The sequence below is a fragment of the Sebastes umbrosus genome, chromosome 12, assembly GCF_015220745.1.
Source record: "Sebastes umbrosus isolate fSebUmb1 chromosome 12, fSebUmb1.pri, whole genome shotgun sequence".
NCBI lineage: Eukaryota > Metazoa > Chordata > Actinopteri > Perciformes > Sebastidae > Sebastes > Sebastes umbrosus.
In genome coordinates this window covers 23,471,029-23,492,307 of record NC_051280.1, presented here as the reverse complement: position 1 = coordinate 23,492,307, position 21,279 = coordinate 23,471,029, and the positions used below count along the sequence as shown (strand labels likewise).

Genomic DNA, 21,279 nt, shown 5'->3' with positions numbered 1-21,279 from the left:
TCTATATCATACTGTATCTATATCATACTATATCTATATCACACTGTATCTATATCACACTGTATCTATATCACACTGTATCTATATCATACTGTATCTATATCATACTATATCTATATCACACTGTATCTATATCATACTGTATCTATATCACACTGTATCTATATCATACTGTATCTATATCATACTGTATCTATATCATACTATATCTATATCACACTGTATCTATATCACACTGTATCTATATCATACTGTATCTATATCATACTATATCTATATCACACTATCTATATCATACTCTATCTATATCATACTGTATCTATATCATACTCTATCTATATCACACTGTATCTATATCATACTCTATCTATATCATACTATATCTATATCACACTGTATCTATATCATACTGTATCTATATCACACTGTATCTATATCATACTATATCTATATCACACTATCTATATCATACTATATCTATATCATACTGTATCTATATCACACTGTATCTATATCATACTGTATCTATATCATACTGTATCTATATCATACTATATCTATATCACACTGTATCTATATCATACTCTATCTATATCATACTATATCTATATCACACTGTATCTATATCATACTGTATCTATATCACACTGTATCTATATCATACTATATCTATATCACACTATCTATATCATACTATATCTATATCATACTGTATCTATATCATAGTGTATCTATATCACAGTGTATCTATATCACACTGTATCTATATCATACTGTATCTATATCACACTGTATCTATATCATACTCTATCTATACTATATCTATATCATACTGTATCTATATCACACTGTATCTATATCATACTGTATATCACAGTGTATCTATATCACACTGTATCTATATCACACTGTATATATATCATACTGTATCTATATCATACTATATCTATATCACACTGTATCTATATCATACTCTATCTATATCATACTATATCTATATCACACTGTATCTATATCATACTGTATCTATATCACACTGTATCTATATCATACTATATCTATATCACACTATCTATATCATACTATATCTATATCATACTGTATCTATATCATAGTGTATCTATATCACAGTGTATCTATATCACACTGTATCTATATCATACTGTATCTATATCACACTGTATCTATATCATACTCTATCTATACTATATCTATATCATACTGTATCTATATCACACTGTATCTATATCATACTGTATATCACAGTGTATCTATATCACACTGTATCTATATCATACTGTATCTATATCACACTGTATATATATCATACTCTATCTATACTATATCTATATCATACTGTATCTATATCACACTGTATCTATATCATACTGTATCTATATCACAGTGTATCTATATCACACTGTATCTATATCCTACTGTATCTATATCATACTGTATCTATATCACACTGTATCTATATCACACTGTATCTATATCATAGTGTATCTATATCACACTGTATCTATATCATACTGTATCTATACCATACTGTATCTATACTATACTGTATCTATATCATACTGTATCTATACTGTATCTATATCATACTGTATCTATATCATACTGTATCTATACCATACTCTATCTATATCACACTGTATCTATATCATACTCTATCTATATCACACTGTATCTATATCATACTGTATCTGTATCTGTATCTTCAGTGGGAAACATTTAACAGTCATATTATAGTATTTTAATCCTGTAATTATGTTTGTGTGGCAGATGGGAAAGGAGTCAAAGAACCGACCGCTGAGGAAGAAGCAAGAAGGTGTGAAAAAAGGGCTTATTTTGACTGGATGAAATTCCTGTTACTTGACTTATTATTATTTTTTTTTCATTTTGTTTTTCCTTTATTTGTTTTTACTCAGAAATTTACATCATAAACATACTTAATTAGATACAAATATGAAGTGAACCAACCTTTCCACTTTTTTACAATTAAATTATAGAAAACACAGATAGAACATGGGGTGTTTTCATGTGAAATAAGATAAAATAATTCATAATAATAATTAAAAGAAATTACATTTAGAAAAGAAAAAAAAAATAAACAAAAGAAGGGCGTTTTGGGGGAAATATACTTTTTCCACTCCTTCCAAATTTCCTCAAATTTAGTTTCTTGAAGCCTCATTGAGAAAGTATTTCTTTCCATTACAAATATTTCATAAATTACATCATACCAGTTCTCCAATGATGGGGTAATCTGGTTTAAGCCATTTCTTAGTAATTGCTTTTCTAGCAGCTACACTCAATATTCCAAATAAGTATTTTCTTTTAATATTTGTAGATGTTGAAAGTAGAAGACCAAACAGGAGTTCGTCCCACTTAAAAACTATGTTTGTACCAAATATAGTAACTAATTCTGTGTAAATCTTTGGCCAAAAGGAATTTACTTTTGGACAGGCCGAAAACAGGTGATAGTGGTTAGCTACCTGGGAGCCACAGTTCCTCCAGCAGCTGGAAGAGCCTGAATGATGAGACTTCTGAGCAGGTGTAATAAAAAATCTACTAACAGTCTTCCAGTCAAACGCTCTCCATAAGGTTGAGCTCGATATCTTCCATTGAAATTCACAATATTTTAACCAAACTTCTTCTGGAATGCAGCTATTAGTTTTGCGTTCCCATTTTTGTTTTATGTAAGTGGTTCTTGCTATTTCAGCATCCTGAAGTCCTCTATATATTCTTGAAATTACTTTAAGCCCCGAATCTGTTTTATAGGCACTTATAAAAACTTTCAATATGTTGTTTTCGAATGCCTTGTGACTCTCTAACATAGAACTGTTTTGACTTTATTATTATTAATAATAACAACAATAGTAACAAGACTTCTAATGTGTGTGTTTACCCTCTTGTGTCAGGAGGGAGGTAGTGATGGAGAAGTTAAGGGAGAAGTTGGACCTGGAGCAGATAGCCCTGAAGGTGGTGGAGCGTCTCCTGGAGGACAGTGTGGCTGAAGACTTCCTGGTTGACTGTGTATGTATCACCTGAGTTCACTTTAGCAGCAGACCAGCAGAAGCCTCAGCTCACAGTTCACCCCTAAAGTGTCTTAACATAAGTGAGACATCTGCTAGACATGGCACAAGCTTTGGGATTGTCCATGGTATTGAAGTCTTGGGAGAGTTATGCCTACCTCAGGGGTCAGCAACCTTTACAATCAAAAGAGCCATTTTAGGCAAAACAAAAAAAATAAATCTGTCTGGAGCCGCAAAACATTTGAGCATTGTGATGAAGGTAACACAGTTTATACTCTTAGTATATAGTATATAAGTCTAATGCAGTGAGGGCCAAAGTGCAAATGTACTACGGAGTATTAGGGCCACATTGAGGAAAAAACATGTTGTAATATTACGAGAATAAAGTCGTAACTTTACGAGAAAAAAGAAAATAACACGTAAAATTACTACTTTATAATATTATGACTTTAATCTCGAAATCTCAGATACATTTTTTTCCTCAATGTGGCCCTAATACTCCATCGTACAGTTGTACCATAGACCTACAACAATGATAAATAAAAATGAAAATGTAAACAAAAAACAGTTATTCATTTCCATTTTTAAAAAGTCCACAGGGAGCCACTGGAGAGGAGCTAAAGAGCTGCATGTGGCTCCGGAGCCACAGGTTGCTGACCCCTGGCCTACCTGGTCTTGTGTTATGTCTTTCTGTAATTACCCTGGTCCTGTTACTCTTACATCACTGCCTAGCCACTCTAATGTTGATTTTGCCACTTAGTTTCACCCTCCATTTCCATCCTAACTAATTAACTTTTTCCCGTGTAGACTGTGATAGTGTTTCTATCCAAAGAACATGGGTCTGTCGACATTTTTAATCAATTGTCAAGTGACACTTAAACAATTGTGTCATCTAAAATTAAAGTGAAATTATATAACATTAATTTAATCCTCTCTCATTTATTAGTTTTCTTTCCGAAACACAGTTAAGTAGTTTATTTTTTTGTTTGTTGAGACTAACTTATATTAAGGATCATTTACTTGTCAGCCTAGAAGTAATTTCCCCTGTCACATACTGATATGTAAGGTTTTTTGTTCAATCAGTGACATTTCAAGACAAATATTTTTTTCGTTATGGTGGAAGGCAGTAAATTATCACATTTGCTATGTTTTAATTGACCAAGCATTAGAATACCATTAAAACAAATACGCTCAGATTCTTATTTTCTCCTTTCCTCACAGGCGAGGTTCATCGTTCCTGCTAATTACAAAGATACTGTGGAGGAGAGATTCATTGCTAAACTGTGTGGTTATCCCATATGTTCAAAAAAACTGGGCAAGGTAAGATCATCCTTTTTTGCACAGTCTTTACACTCCTGTGCAAGTACTAAATGTCATTGTGTTGCTTTTGTTTTATGCTTCTAATCTGACCCTGTGCTTCTGTTCGTTTTATAGATCCCAACTCAAAAGTTTAAAATTTCTACTAAAACCAACAAGGTGTACGACATCACGGAGCGCAAGGTAAGAGCTGCTATGTGGGGATTTTTAATAATAAATATTTTATAATTTTTTTTTCGAAGAAACAGTGAAAATAAAGATTATTTTTGTGTCTCTCTTGTGATTAGTGTTATTGTAGTAACTTCTGCTACAAAGCTTCCAAAGAGTTTGAGCTACAAATCTCGAATACACCTCTTTGGCTCAGGCAGCATGAGAGGTACGTGTGCTGTTCCCGTCTCTGTCCTAAATCACAACTATGAACTGATCATTGAATATTATAATCTTCTACATATTAAGACTGTGTGTTTACTTTCTTTCTCACTGACAGTCCTCCAGAAATTAGATTAATGAAGAAAGGAGATGGGTACGTAATGAATATTTTTAATACTAACATATTAAATATCTTTTTTTTTTAGAGCTGATTCAACTAACTAATGGATATATCTTACGATTGTAGGTGTTTAGTGTCTTAAATGTAATATAGGTTTTATAATAGACGGAATAATTCAGTGTAACCCGTGTGTTTCCAGCGGGAGTTCTGGCGAGGAGGTGAGGCTGTTGGAGAGGCGTCTCCAAGAGGACGACATCGAGAACCCGGAGGACCCTCACAGCTCTCAGCAGGGTTCTGCTGCAGCCGGCCTCGGCCACAGTGAAAGCAGCGACACTGAACAGGAGCAGGACTTCATCTCCAGCGTGGTTTCCCAGCGGCAGGGACCCAGGGTGCACTGGGGCGACCTGCCTAAACGCACAGATGGAGACACGAAAGGCGATCGAGGGAAGATGGAGAGGCGAAAGAAACAGAGGAGAGATGGAGGTGAAAAGGAGGCTGAGGGTCGTCAAAGTCGGGGCGCAGAGAGCGAGGGGAAAATGAGAGAAGATGAGAATCAACAGGAGTCACTTCCTTGTGAAACAGAAGTTGGAACTGACGCTGAAAAGAGGCTGCACTCATTCAACACAGACAAACCTAACGGAGAGCAGGCGCCAGAGGAGAAAGGCCTGCCATGCGAATCCAGCCTGGAAGAGGTTACAGCTAAGCTGAATTTGTACAATTTATCTGACACAGTCACTGACTCTGCTCCGCCGCCTGTTGACTCAACAGCCACACAAGCAGAACACACACATCTACTCACTTCTCCACCATGTGAAGACTCAAACAGCTCGACAGAAAGCAAACTCTCTTCAACCTCGATCAACACGAATCAGGACGGCCACGACGCGGCATCGACTAGCCAGCCGGGCCTCAACATCACCGAGGTGGGTATGAGCAAGAGAGGGGCAGCGGGGCTACGAGATCTACTCAAGAACCACACTGCTGTAGCAAAACCTGACTCCTTTCGGCTGAATCTCCTCGAGTGCCTGAGAAGAACGTTGAAGGACTGGAGCACCGACGAGACCCTGAAGTTCCTGTACGGCGTCGACCATTCACTCAGCTCGCCTTTCACTGATGTTAAAGAAGAAAAAGAGGTGGAGGAGCTGGATGAAGACGACTTTGAGGATGAGGTGACCGATGAGGATGCAGAAGGGGTCGATGCCGGGGTGCAGAAGCAACCGTCTGCCGCAGCTCCAGACTACCAGACGCTGCAGCAGGAGACCCAGCAGCTGGACCTGAGAATCAGGGAGTTTTATAAGGGGACCTGGATTCTACCTGAGGAGGTAGAGGAGCCACAGGGAAACAAGGTGAGTGAGGAAAAAAGAGGAGGGTTGTGAATGAAGGGCCTTGTTGTAAGAGTCAATGGCCACATGGAGGCACTATAAAGAAAATATATTGTGTAAACAGATGTGATTGGGACGGTTGTAAGTGTGTGTATGTACTGAGGTTTGCTCTCCAACACTCACACATCTCGTCTGATCTCCCACCAGGTGACAGTCCAGGACCAGAGCACAAAGGACTCAGCTCTGCCGCTCGTTGACTCTCACGCTCAGCACCTCATCCAGAAACGAATTACAGTGGAGAAGCTCACCAGCTGGTGTGTGTGTGTGTGTGTGTGTGTGTGTGTGTGTGTGTGTGTGTGTGTGTGTGTGTGTGTGTGTGTGTGTGTGTGTGTGTGTGTGTGTGTGTGTGTGTGTGTGTGTGTGTGTGTGTGTGTGTGTGTGTGTGTCTCTTTCAGCTGTGTGCATTACCTGAGCGTGCTTATTAACATGTGTTGGCAAACTGTTATCAAGCTGCTGGACTCTGGTCGTGTCATGCTGTTACAGGACTATGTATTGGTTTTATGAACACTACACGGATATACTTAAATTCACACGCTCAGTATTTATTGTATCCTTTACAGCCGTTCTAGCTCCCCTTAACAGCACAAATGTATTGGCAGTAAAAATTATATTTTTTCTGTTGTAGTTGTCTCTCTTTGTCCCTGATGTTTTTGTCTCTGTGTCGTGTTGCAGCCTCAGAAACATCGTCGGTCCTCTGCGTCTCACCATGAGTGACGTCTCCACTGACCTGAACAACCTGGTCAAGACATTCAGGTCAGTGCAGCAGACACACATACAGATACACACTCTTCTCTGCAGGTCTGCTTGCATAAGGTCACACAGTTTCAAACACACACTTTCTTTGTGGTCTGATAATTTTAGCGCACTGACGAGGCCTAAAATGTGTCACAAAATTGTCTTTTTAACTGTAATTTTAACGTCTTGAGAAGACAAAAAACACTGTGTTGACAGGGCATCACATTTCACATCAACACATTTAAAGGTACAGTACTAGAGACAATATTCTGCATGCAACATAATGACAACATTTCTGCACTGTGTAGAGACATCCTGTTATATTCATGGCATGGGGATGTACCCTAACCTTATAGCTGCAAATTCGTAAGGTACACCTGTGCTTTCTGAAGTTATTTGGGGATTCTGTCATGTCCCTAATACAACATATTGCACATATAGGCTTTATTCTTATTGCAACATTTTGCCCACTGAAACTCGTGCGTCATTGAGATGTATATACAGTATATATTTCTCCAGAGTGAGTATTGTTTTTTCTTGAGAAAACAAATCTGCCATCCAGTGTGATCTGTGAACTCTCTGCAAGCAGCAACAAAAACATCCATCTTCCCAAAATCAGTGTAATATTCTCAGAGAAATTAGAGCGTTAAACTTGTAATCAACAAACAGATTTTATTTACATTCCACAACGTTGTTGGAAGAGTTGATGAAGACCTCTGGTGCCTCCTACAGGAAGGCATGAACAACAACAGGAGTGTTATATCAACCCTCTATGGATGTTTTTTTATGTTATAGCAGGACAAGCGCAGCTGAAGTTAATAACATTAATTATGTCTTTATTCTGAGGAAAAAGATAAGAACGTTGGAAATATCAACATTTTCGTCAGACATATTATAAAATTACCAAGAAAAACTATATACGATTAAAATTACAATATATTCACTTATTATGCACTGAAAAATTTACTTCCATATCCTCCACCTTTTCTCACAATGTCAACAAACACGTCACAACTCGAGAACTCTGAGCTTTCAGAAGCTTACAAGTCCGTGAATACAACATGAGGGGTGCGTTTATATGGACTCTTCTCGTAAACACGACCCCATTCGAAGGCACCATAATAAGACAAAATAAGGGAAAACACTTGTGTGGTGGATCAAGGTCTTCAATTTTTGCCCTTTGTTATTGTGTGTGTTTTTAATTGGAATATTATAACATTTTAACGTGGCATTTGTTACATAATAGAAATGTAATAAATATATTTCTTGCCTAGTAATAGTCAGTATAGCGGTTTAATAAAAAATCCTTAAAACTTGCACCAGAATTGACCATTTCCTGCCATAGAAGAACTCTGTGTTCCCATTGGCTGGTTGGGATGTTTTCAACAGGAGTGCTATTAAATCACTGTGTGGTGAGTAAGTAACACCTCCAGAGTCCTGCTTCCAGGAATTCTCTTTTCTGCTGTCAGAGGCCCCGCTGACAAGAGGCTCAAACCAAAGACTGTACACAGCGCTGTCACAGAGACATACATCACTGCTCTATTACGGGCGGTGTTTGTGGCGGTCAGGCCGGCCTTGTGCACGTTTTGTTTTCCCAGTTTACTTATCGGCAGAATCAGGTGATTTTTGACACCTGCCTATGGAGACTGTTGCTCCTACCTAGAGTTATGTGTATGTTCACATATGTTCTGTGGTTAGATTGATCTGCAACACAAATAAACTGTAAGTTATGACTGACCTGTTGCTCACTCTGTTTTTTTCTTAACACCACAGGTTCACCAACACAAACATCATCCACAAAACTCCAGAGTGGACCCTCTTAGCCGTCGTGCTTCTCCATCTGTAAGTTTACGGAGTGTGTGTCTGTATGTGAATGTGTTACTTCAGGGGTAAGAGGATGCACCCTGACAGCTGGACGGTCTGCTCCTTAGTTGTAGAGGAGAGTACGGCTGCAACTAACAATTATTTTCATTGTTGATTAACTATTTTCTCGATTAACCAATCAGTTGTTTGGTCTATAAAATGTCAGAAAATGTCAATCAGTGTTTCCCAAAGCCCGAGATGACGGCCTCAAATGTTTTGTTTTGTCCACAACTCAAAGATATTCAGTTTACAGTCATAGAGGAGTAAAGAAACCAGAAAATATTCACATTTAAGAAGCTGGAATCAGAGATTTTTGACTTTTTTTTTCTTAAAAAATTACTCAAACCAATTAATCAATTATCAAAATAGTTGACGATTAATGTAATAGTCGACAACTAATCGATTTAATCAATTAATTGTTCCAGCTCTAGAGGAGAGTAAGTGAAAGAGAATAAAGATATGAAATCAAGGCCCATCATTTCCCAGGAAATACACCCAGTCAGCAAACTGGAAACCACTGTTCTTCACTGCCTGGGCGTTTGCGTGTGTGTGTGTGAATACATAAACAAAGTATGTTTTTTTTACATCAGTTTGAGGTTATAAAGTAGTGATATAAATGAAGCTGACATAAACAGCAGATAGATAGATTAGATATCTATCCAATATATATTTTCTTTTAATTTTTAAAGAAGAAAGACTTGATCGGGTGAAAAACATTTTTACATATTGGAACTAAAGCTGACATTATATTAATGTTATGCTTAAATCTGCTGTTGCATTAACAGATTGATGCTCAAATAAAAATCAAAGCTTCTGTTCTTCATTCAAAGAAGAAAACAAGTCCCAACTGTGACTCGGATTCACTTTCAGCCTAAAGCTTCATGTTGCTTTTGACAGGACGCTATACGGGGTGGCATTGTTTTACCCCGTGCCATATGGTCTCTGCGTGTGTGTATGTGTGTGTGTGTTGCTGGCAGTTCATGGACAGATCCGTGCTGCTCCCGCCTAAGTACACACGGACGCCTCATGGCCTTATCTCCACCTGATTGCCCCTCTCTCTCTAGATCCGTGATCCAGGACAGAAGAGCACACACAAACAGCCCTGTTACACTTTCAAGTTAAACACACACACAGAGTTACTCTGTATATATTTAAGCAAAATTAGCACTTAAAATTGACCCGCCTGGGAAAACTTTCACCTGGTGCCCGGCTGACTCAGATTTATGACTCCCCTCAGAGGCCCTGAGGTCAGTTTGCATCAGTATCATAACTTACATTGTGAGCTCTCTCGAACTTAACAAAAGAATACAGCATGTGTTGTGCAGCTTGAGTTATAAATCTATAACTCTTAAAGCAAGGGAGCCCTGTGACTTGCAAACTCTTTCCTCACATAAAAATGATTAGGTTGCAAAAGCGATATTGATTTAGAGTTGTACAGCTAAATCTCTGACAAGTAGGGGTAGTTTAGGTTGTATGAAATATCTCTGGTTAGAGTCAAATAGATTTCACATCTTACAGCTCAGTAATCTTTTGAGTTGTGATAAAACATTTTCCGGAAAAAGAGACAAGATGTGCTTTATCTGTGCGCTGTGGTTCTGACCTGATTGTAGGTGATGTTGAGAGATAAATGTTTAAAACCACTGATTTTATCTAACTGATGAACAGCTTCATAACCTGTATTTCTTACATACTGTGAATGGTTACATGACGAGCCACGCGACGGCTTATCATCGTGACAGCTTTTATTTTATCCGTCTTTGCTAATCGGCTCTTCTTCCAGGAACGTTTCTCCTCTTTGTCACATGTCCCGGTAGCACTCTATGATTTCATTAGTTCCCATTTAACTTCAAGCGTCTCCGTCCTTCCATTCCTCCATCATGAATAATTTGGTGGTGCTGCCTCATCTATATCTGCTTGCGTGGCAGCTGTGGAGCTGGTCTGGCCTCTTATTGTTCAGGCCGGCTGAATAATGGATAACCCCCCCTGCAACACTAGACCCTGGGGTGAACCGGAGATTAACCAGCAGTGCACCTCCACACAGGTAGACGGGACAGGCAGAGGGGGAGGGACGGAGGAGGGACGGGGGGTTAGAGAGGTGACGGGGATCAGGTGGAAGGTTGCAAAGAGTGGATTTAGAGCCGGAGGTAAACACTCTTTGGTCTGTGCTGATTTGATAGATTATGACACAGTTTCTGTACAGATTCCACGTTACTGCTGGCGTAACGACGCTCAGATGCCAGTTTATTAGGTACACCTAGCTAAGATTGAAAATAGATCAGGTTTTTACATGAAGTTTAGATCTTACTGGATGATTTGGGTCATCCTGGAGTGTGTTTGCATGCCAACAAGTAGTCGATTAGTCGACTAACTGGTCGTTTTGGTCTCAGTCGACCAAGATTTCTTTTAGTCAATTAGTTATTTTTATGCTTTTTTTCATCCTGAATGACTTATTTCTAAGAAACTTATGAGCATATCTCTGGTAAACACAAGATTTAAAGTGGTGCTTTTGTGTGATTCTTTGTGGAGAAACTCAATTTTACACTTCTGTCGATTAAATCAACTAATCGATTAGTCGACAAAATCACACCACTGTTAGTCGACAGAGGATTTCTTTGGTCGAAGACATCTCTAGCCACAGGTTTCCTGGTTTTGATCTTTTTTTTGGAGTATCCTGGTTGCACATTAATATCATACCCTGGTTTCAGAAACCTGGATATTCCAGCTGGAGTACTCCACTACTACCAGGATACTGTGACATGTTAACACCTTATTCTCTGTTCATAGAGAAATAAGAGGCTGAGACGTTCAGGAATCAAGACACGACTGACAATCAGAAACATGGACACTGTTATGATCCTGTGTACAGAGCGATGAATAACCAGGTTTCTCATGTTCCATGATGTAAACGTCATATCCTGAATAAGATTCAAAACCGGTATGTGCATGTAAACACATGTAAGCAGTGAGCAGAGGTTTATTTAATCGATTAATTGATTAGTTGTCAACTATTAAATTAGTTGCCAACTATTTTGATAATCAATTAATCGGTTTGAGTCATTTTTTAAGAAAAAAAGACAAGATTCTCTGATTCCAGCTTCTTAAATGTGAATATTTTCTGGTTTCTTTACTCCTCTATGACAGTAAACTGAATATCTTTGAGTTGTGGACAAAACAAGACATTTGAAGACGTCATCTTGGGCTTTGGGTTACAGGAATGAGTAACAACGATAACCTGGGGTCAGCGTGTGTGTAATACTTGTGTATACTTTTGTGTTTCAGGTTGTCGGCGGTGTCTCCGGTGGTGCGCGAAGCCTTGGAGACGCCGGCATCAGCCGAGTATTTGAACTCACTGATGGAGGAGCTCGGCCTGCAGGAGCTGGACCTTCTGAACTTGGTCCGGCTGTTTAAAACCCCGGCACCCTGACATACACACACAGCCAGACATGGACATATGAATAATAAATTTACGCTCAGGATCACTGACTGAATGATATATATATATCAATATAATGTTTGTTTTCCACAAATAAAGTTGGTTGTAATAACTTTTGAAAGAAAAGCTCATTTTATCGTGTGTGTTTAATCCTTATCTAGAATACAGGAGAGGAATCTACAGCGGTAGTGGAGTGTATCGAAGTACATTTATTCCAGTACTGTACTGTATAGTAAAATGTGAGGTACTTTCTTCTCATGCCACCTTCTACTTCTACTCCACTACAACTCAGAAGGAAATATTAAGTACTTATTAATTCAATACAATCATTTGACAGTTTATTACTTTACAAATGAAGATTGTTTCACACAAAACAAACAAGTAGCTAATAAAATACAATGTGTTGTTATAAATTAACCAAAACTAACCATAGGTATATACAAGTACAGCTGAAACGATTAGTCAATTAATTGGAAAATATTTTGATAATCGTTTCATGCAAAAAATGCAGCGCAAAACATTTCATGGTTCCAGCTTCTCAAATGTGAAGATTTGCCTTTTTTTTCCTTTTAATCATTTTAATTTATTTGTAATCATTTTGAGGTTTGGACAAGACAATGTATTGTGAAGGTGTCACTTTGGGTTCTGGGTAATTGTGACAACATTTCTCCCTATTTTCTGAATTTTTACAAATTAAAAAAAAATCAATCAATTAATGGAGAAAATACTCAGCAGATTAATTCATAATGAAAATAATCATTAGTTAAAGTCCTATGTAAAAAGTTCAAAGTGAGCTCCATCAACTGCAACAGTAAAATCCAGGTTTTATATGAATGCAGGAGTAATAACAATCGAATGGTTTAACAGTCACAGGGGGCATTTTGCTACATTGTGTATTTTTACATTTAATATTATACTACTGTACTACTTTAGTACCTTTTTTCTGATTATACTTGCATTCTTTTACATAAGTAAAGTATCTGAATACTTCCTCAACAGCTGGTCTGCAGGCTGTTTGACATTACTGTACACAATCTGTGATAAGATGTGTGCAAATCAGATCCTTGGAAGTTTTTCGAGCTGGTGGATGTTTAACCTCGGCAGGGCCAAATAAATAAATCACACCCAGCTTTTCCCAGTGAAAACGACATGTGGACACGCTGCTTATTGAGCCTCTGCTGTCATAAAAGTGACGCTATTTCTCTCCAGACTTCCTTCACATGGAGCTTTATGGCACCATAATGTCATTTGTTATATGGGTATGTTAACAATGCGTCTGGAGATATTTGGTTTTGACCAGATGGCGCACGCAGCATTGTTTTTCTAGATAAAATTTTGAGCTGTTGTGAAGATTGGAGACGTGATTGATGGCATGAAGGGTTCAACTCAGCTTCTCGTTTTTCCACAACGTACCTGCTGCCATCAGTGGACTGATGGATTTAAAAAAAAAAAAAAATGTTTTTAAATGTGGATTAAAACCTAAACAATCTAAATGATGAGAAATGTTTTCTTATCATTTAGAAAATAATAATAATAATATAGTAATAATAATAATAAATTGTCATTTCCTAACTGAAAAAACTGACAGCTCCAAAAGTTAATGTTTAATCCGTGACTATATTTACTAAATTTAAAGGTCAGGATTTCTATAATTTGATCATTTAAAAGTGATAATTAATTTCAGAAATTATTAAAAAAAATACATTCATCTTTGGAAACCAATTTTTACAGCCTATAGACTGTGTTTTTTTTATTTTAATAATAATGTAAAACACACTCGATAAATAAACTTTTATTTCCATAAAATCAACCAGAATATCTCAGGCTAAATAATTAACTACATTCAACAATAGGAAAAAAAAGTAGCCCAATGCAACAAAACGATAGAATAAAATAAACCATATGAACAGTCAGAGTACATTCAAAGTGCAGGATTTCATGTTAAAGCATCATTTGAGTCCGTGCTGCGTCTCCTTGTGTCTCCTCAGGTCCACCTTCCTCTGGAAACCTTTCCCGCAGCCGAGGTCACAGCCGAAAGGTTTGAAGCCTGTGTGTTTCCTGCTGTGCGTGATGAGGTTGGAGCTCTGACTGAAGGCCTTCCCGCACACCTGACACTTGTGGGGCTTCTCACCTGCAGCAGGGACGAGATCACACAAGTATGTCATCTTTACGCATTACGCACGGTGAGGCATTAAAGAGTAGCTATTTTATTTTGTTGCATTTTTTCGATGACTTTCAGTTTGTGCAGTGTCTCACCTGTGTGGATGAAAGTGTGTTTTTTCATGTCTGACTTCTGGTGGAACCTCTTCCCGCAGTACTGGCACGGATAAGGCCGTGTGTCCGAGTGGATGAGCAGGTGCGTGGACAGCGTGGAGGAACGCTTGAAGCTTTTGCTGCAGATTTTACAGCTGAAGCTCCTCTCCTGTAATAAAAACATGTAAAATGTCAGTGTGGAAGGCCTCAAAACATCAGACTGAACTGCAGAAATATACATTAAAAACTCAGACTGGTTTGGGATGTTGTGGTGGTGACAAACCCAGGACCTTTGCGTCCAGGATGTGGGCCTTTGAGTTTCTAGAGCAACTTGTGCAATAGTCTATTTCCAGCTATAGAGGCCTCACCTGCGAGTGAACTGCTCTGTGCTGATCCAGGCTCACTGCGTGGCCGAAGGTTTTCCCGCAGATCCCGCACTCAAACGGCCGCGTCCCGCTGTGCGACCGACGCACATGAACCTCCAGCCCGTGAGGAGTGGAGAACACCTGTATAATTAAAATAGACACATGACATTTTTACTCCGACATCAAACTAAGAAGAAGGAAATATACTAATCTCATCATTTAACTTGTATCCTAATATAGGCTATTTTTTTTTTTTATTATTTTATTCTAACTTTTTTATCTATCCTTTTGTTTCATAGCCATTGGTGTGTGAATGAGTATTTAGATTAGATCCTGAGGGGCAAAGTTGGCACCTTAGTAGCCTCTGCCATCAGTGTATGAATGGGTGAATGCTGACATGTAGTGTAAAGCGCTTTGAGTGGTCGGAAGACTAGAAAAGCTCTATATAAATGCAAGTCCATTTACCATTAAGATAATTTGTAAAATCTCAGCAAACTCAAACAATATTAAACCAGGACTATTGTACTTCAGTAAACATTTGGCAAACATACCTTGCAACATTTGATGCACTTATAGGATCCACTTGGCTCGATGTTGGAGCAAATAAAGTCATTTTCAGACTTGATCTCTGCACCGCGGGGCTTCTGCTTTACATCCACATCCAGCTCGTCTCCGTCCCGCATCCTGCACATCTGGTGGGCCGTTGGAGAGAAGTCCTGGTAGATGCTGCCGGGCGAGTGAGGCTCCCTGTGGTCCTGGAGGTGACCTTGGAGGTGACCCTGGAGGTGACGGTGATGGTGATACGAGCCCTGGACCAGATGCCTCAGCTCGGAGCTGGAGTACGCCGTCCAGGAGTAAGGGAAGAGCGGGATGTTGAAGTGGTGGCCGTCCTCTGCTGCTGGAGTGGAGCACTTCTCTGAATCTGGAAGGTCAATTTGGATTTAGAGGTGAGTGGATATTCTTTACATGGTGTGCCTTAAAATGTGATCATTTGGAAATTGCATTACTGGAAATGGCTGAAAGTGACATGCAACTCTAGAACTGAAACCCTCAAGTGCACCTTACATACAGCCTATCAGTGAAATCCATTGTTAAATGCAGATCAATGAGTAGGCCTATCAATTAATATTATAGCCTTTTCCTGGACGTCTCTTTCTGACTCCCTATGTGCTTCATCTTTGTTCTCCTTCATAATAATCACAACTCACATCAGGATATTAGTGGTAACAGAGCTGAAAATGTTCCACTTATAAAGCTGATATGGATTTATGACAAGTTGAAAATTAAAAGTTTAAATGTACATAAGCTCAATGGTCTAATGATAATAACCCCCCTCACTGCTCTAATAGAACTGACACTAACAAACTTTGCTGTATCTTGTAATACTCATCTGACACTTCTAAAAAAAACTGTAGAAAAAGTATGTCTGACAACAGACCTGGTGAGGAGGAGGGAGACGGGGGACGCCAGAAATCACAGTCGGAGGAGGATCGGTCACACACGCTGCCTCCTCCGCAGCTCAGCGGAGAGCTGGAGGACAGAGACCCAGGGGACAGCAGCCTGGACCCGGGGGACAGCCTGTCAACGCCGGGGCTCACATCCTCCTGCTGCTGCTCCAAGTTGGACTCAAACTCCACCTGAGATCTGGTCTCTGGTGACAGCAGAGAGGAGAGCAATGAGACTGACTGACTGACTGACTGTGCAACTGGTTTCTATTTGTAGATAGAGGAATATTTGTAATACCTTTTTTTAGCCTGTGTTCACAAAAGGGTTCAAATACTGTTGGTAAAGTGACAATTAACCAATAAGCCAATAGGTGCTACTGTAAACCCTTCAGAATAGAATAGAAAGCTTTATTGTCATTGTATTAAATACAACGAGATTCACAGTTGCCACTTCTGGTCAGTGCTTTAAAACAAATACTTGACAAGACTAAATGAGGCAGATAAAACATATATAACAGGTAAAACACACACAGTTATAAAGTAAATAAAACAGGTAAAGTAGATGTAATAAATAAATATAAACAGAAGTGTTACACTAGAAGTATAAAATATAAAAATAGATGTAATGTAAACAGAGGTAATTGCACTTGTAAAATAGGTAGGGTAGATGTAATAAATAAAATGTAAACAAAGTTGCACTTACAGGTCGAGAGGAAGCAAAGCTTTTTGTCAGATTGACCAAAGATACAGATCAGGATTGGTAACTGTTTGTTTGTCAGTGATGGTCTTACTACTTTTTTTTACAACTCATTTGTCTTATAAACAAGATTATGCTTTCTTTCATTTCCACTTTGTAAATAATATCTGTACCGGACATGAGGAAATGTGAACAATTTCCACTTTCTCTTACTTACTGGCCTTACTCAAACATTTTTCTTTCGTGCGTTATTACGCACAAAGTGCACTGTTAAGAATTTACCAGTAAAATAACAGTAAAGAACTGATGGCAGCAGGGTTGCCTTTATGTTACTGTAAAATTAACATTATTATACTGTCGCTAAAATTTACAGCTTTGTACTGTTAATGAAAAATACAGGGTTTTTTTGTATTATTTTCACAGTATTTTACAGTTAATTTACTGTTTAAAGATACATTATATAGCTGTTTTTCACCTTTCTTTTACATTATCTTAGACTTAGCAGGTTACAGACATAGGAATAGTCACACTAAATACAATTAAAGGCACTTGTTAGGAAAAAGGCTATAATAGACTTGTTGACACTTTTCCCAAAATGTGTGTCTATAGCTGGCTACAAGCACAGAATGCAAACCAGAACAACATGTGAGTGAAGAACAATAAAGCTAATTCACTGATTTTCCAATCATGTACAATGTGCAAGCCTCTCATGAGCAGATCAGGTCCCAGAATTAAAAACATACTGCATGAAACTGTTACTGATGATACTTTAGACAGTTGGTCAGCAGTAAAGTGATGCTTTACAAAAATGCATTCAGTTAAAAAACGGCCTATGAGCGTAATTTAACAGGTTTTCTTTTGTATTAACAGTAAAGCACTGTTTTTAACAATAACAGGTTAATACTGCTGAAATCCTGCTGTAAATTAACAGCAATTGTCTATTTGTAGATAGAGGTAATTCTATTTTGATGAGGAAATGTGTATAATTTCCACTTTATCTTACTTACTGAAGTTATTCAACTCATTTTTTTTCGTGCGTAATTACGCACAGGTGAACCTACCTGCGCACACGTGAGCCAGGATAGTGTCCAGTCTGCTGTAGTCATCGTCCAGGTAGCGAGGCTGGTGGTAGCTGTGGGCTCGTTTACTCTTCACCAGGAAAGACCTCGGCATGTTTTCTTTTACTCCTCTTCAGTTGGTGTTTCTGCAGGTCTGAAATCCTCCACTTCACTTCACTTCACTTCACTTCACTGCTCACTGCTCTGACTTTATCTCTGGACAGATTGGATCACTATTGGTTGACAGGCGAGACGGCGGTGGGATTTTTGGCAGCCTATTACGCATGCGCAGAGAGGCCGTATCGGTTACCAGGTGTTGCTGGGCAGGTGGCCAAAAAGCTGGACCACCTGAAGGATCCAGGTACACTGTAAAAAAAAAAAAGTGTAGAATCAAGGAAATTCTCCGGCAGCAGGGGCGCCAGAAAATGTCTGTAAAAAAAGGGAAAAAAAACTGTCTGTTAATTAACATAAATAAACTGTAAAAAACAAAAAAACAGTAATTATCTTTATATAATTAGCCTTTATTACTGTAATATTACAAGAAATATTTTACTTTTAAAATATATTTATTGTTAGAATAGTCATACACCGTAAATCTAAGACCATTTACATATAAATCATTAAATGAAACATGTAATTTTACGATGCAAAAAGCCCAAATTTACATTAACTCTCAGAAGTTTTGCAAAAAATATATATTTTTAGAATTCCATGAAATCCTTTTCTTTTAACATAAATTAATTGTTAAAATAGAGTCATAAACATCTAAAAAAACAGAATAATGATCTTTAAAAATGATCAAGAAAAGCTTAAACACAGATAATTACGATTGTGATTACAAAAAATACTGTAAATCTAAGACCATTTACATATAAATCACAAATTAAACATGTAACTTTTACTTTTTTTCTGTCATTTTGAAATACAGACAAAAAATATAAAATTTCTTGAAAAAAAATTTAATTTTTTTTACAGTGTAGATATATCCTCCTGAGACCCAGCCCATTGACATGTGTCCTCTGCAGTGGACATTTTGTCCACATGCATATCCTTTTACTCTTTTGACCTACTCTATCAACCCCTGGTGTATTGTAAAGAGGACATCATGGGCTTTCCAGTGATATGGCATGTGTTTTTTTTAATCAAGTTGAATGTATTCTTGGTTTAATATCACTCTACAGCCATAATCTCTTCATTTTTTTTGTCTTTTCACACTGAAATGGTCCTGTGGTTCACTACAGTGGACATGCTGTAAAATAAAAAATAAAGTTCAAAAAGCCTAAATTGTAAGATTTTCTTTTAACCCTAAATAGGAAGGAAATCACACAAAAAAAGTAATTGGAAGACTCTTTTTTTACTCGGTTCCCAGGAGGATATATGGGATTGGATGTCCTTAATGGTGCAGATATGAGACGGAGGCTGAATCACATTAGAGGAAGTTTACAGGGATGTTTTAGAACATATAGAGTTTATTATAGGCTCATGATGGCTTAGACTAAATCTTTATTATCTAAACTGATTGTGTGATATTAATTGACAGATACTATTATCACAGTGTAGACTGTTTTTAAACGAGAAAACCTAAAATAAAACCTAAAAATAATTTTATTTATTATTTCCAATTAGTGTCCACAGTTGGAAAAGCTGTTTAAACATTGCAAGGAATTAAAATAACTTATAACCAAGATTGGATTTGTGTGTTTGCTAGTTTGTTATAATGGTAGGATTTTTTTTTATTAAAAGCCTAAATTAAACTCCATGTGTACATTACCAAACTTTCAACATTATCTCCATCACTACAAGGAGGAACAGTGGGGTTAGGAAATACAGGTCTAGGATAACACTGTTTCAAACATTTAAAAATAATTTCTTTACAGTTGTACAGCTTCATTGTACTTTTTGTGCCAATAAAAAAAATTTAACATAAAAGCCTCAATTAACTGGAAATACTATAATAAAAACTGGTAATTTGGAGTCCCATCAAGCCAGATGATTAAATTAAAGACCTAATGTGAATGTGATGGTGTGTGTGTGTGTGTGTGGGTCCATGCAGGCAGAGGAGCAGGCTGTGATGGATAATGACCTTATTTGTTTGACTGCTTGTAAAGTGATCCTGTTAATGAGACGCGCACGGCCGCTCGACACAACAGCCTGCTGGTGGGGAGCCCGAGTATCCCTTTACAAGTTACACTGCTTCAGCTTACCAGCACTGACTCCAGACCTTATTGTTTTACACCATTAAAACCCCCCCTCCCGGCTCAATTAGGCTGTCTGCTGAAAGAAATGCAGGACAGGATACATAAGTACCAAATGGAATATTACAAATAAGACAAAATTGAACCAACATATAGGAGGAAGTTTTCTGCAGAAATCAGTCAAATCATAGCAAAGATTTGGGCTCAAGGTCAGACCAAAACAAAGCACCATCGATTTTTCTCCCATGTGGGAACCGAGTTTGTTTGATGCAGCTGCAACAAGTTAGAGACCTGCAAGCAAAGCACAGATAGCCGAGAAGTAAAACACATGTCCCATACTCACACACTGCACTGACACTGTCTGCAGGTACTCTCTATATATCCATGCAGCTCTGAGGACACACAGCTGTCCTGACCTCTGTGTCCACATTCAGTCTGAGTGTTATAGAATATCAGTCACAAGCTGCAGAGAGAGACACACCACAAAACCCTTCTGCTACTCATACTGAGACACACTCACACTCTCTCACACTCTTTCTTCCCCTCCCTCCCTCCCTCCCTCCGAAATTAATTTTCATGTTAGTCAGCCTTGATATAGTCAAACAAAAACACTGATTCATAACTGATCATCTTTTGGACATTTCGCATTGTACCAAAATGAATCAGTTAAGAATTGATTTTCTTTTCCTTATAAAGATTATATTCTTTCTTTGTGGAATTAAGAATACAAAATATTGCATTTCTGTGACTCTTTAACTTTAACTTTAGACTAGAGAGTGACATTTTTTTCTGCTAATTCCTGTCATATACAGGTGTTAATACCAAAATCTGTGACCGCAGAAGAGCCAGCAACATGTGGTCACCATTTCTCACGGTTGTTGTCAGAAAATGTGACCCCACTTTACCTATCTCGTGCTTTTCTTTTAGAGTTTTGTGAATATATCTTTAAAGTACAATACTAAAATAATAATAATACATTTTTATTTTGTGTGTTTTCCATCACATACT

The 21,279-nt window shown here is 37.9% G+C and overlaps 2 protein-coding genes across 3 annotated transcripts in view; one reads left to right on the top strand and one right to left on the bottom strand.

Annotated features, from left to right (window-relative positions):
* The window catches only part of rpap2 (RNA polymerase II associated protein 2), a 14,217-nt gene extending 1,833 nt beyond the window's left edge, over window positions 1-12,384 (top strand). The window contains exons 2-12 of the mRNA XM_037787115.1: window positions 1,789-1,834; window positions 2,925-3,039; window positions 4,260-4,358; window positions 4,473-4,538; window positions 4,643-4,731; window positions 4,843-4,878; window positions 5,045-6,191; window positions 6,375-6,481; window positions 6,900-6,980; window positions 8,736-8,804; window positions 12,105-12,384. Coding sequence (XP_037643043.1) covers window positions 1,789-1,834; window positions 2,925-3,039; window positions 4,260-4,358; window positions 4,473-4,538; window positions 4,643-4,731; window positions 4,843-4,878; window positions 5,045-6,191; window positions 6,375-6,481; window positions 6,900-6,980; window positions 8,736-8,804; window positions 12,105-12,249 — 2,000 coding nt within the window. The 3' untranslated portion in view covers window positions 12,250-12,384. The remainder of the gene's footprint in view (window positions 1-1,788; window positions 1,835-2,924; window positions 3,040-4,259; window positions 4,359-4,472; window positions 4,539-4,642; window positions 4,732-4,842; window positions 4,879-5,044; window positions 6,192-6,374; window positions 6,482-6,899; window positions 6,981-8,735; window positions 8,805-12,104) is intronic.
* Window positions 12,385-14,035: 1,651 nt separating this feature from the next.
* LOC119497948 (zinc finger protein Gfi-1-like) lies at window positions 14,036-20,763 on the bottom strand. Of its 2 annotated transcripts, none has more exons than XM_037786390.1 (7): window positions 20,615-20,763; window positions 18,080-18,505; window positions 16,315-16,527; window positions 15,428-15,798; window positions 14,880-15,017; window positions 14,515-14,680; window positions 14,036-14,389 (listed from the first exon to the last, which is right to left on the bottom strand). In XM_037786390.1, the coding sequence occupies exons 2-7, from the start codon at window positions 18,189-18,191 to the stop codon at window positions 14,208-14,210; spliced, it is 1,182 nt and encodes a 393-aa protein (XP_037642318.1). In that variant the 5' UTR covers window positions 18,192-18,505; window positions 20,615-20,763; the 3' UTR covers window positions 14,036-14,207. The 2 variants fall into 2 exon arrangements, with proteins under 2 accessions (XP_037642318.1, XP_037642319.1); XM_037786391.1 differs by having other exon boundaries at window positions 18,080-18,442.
* Between the last annotated feature and the right edge of the window lie 516 nt (window positions 20,764-21,279).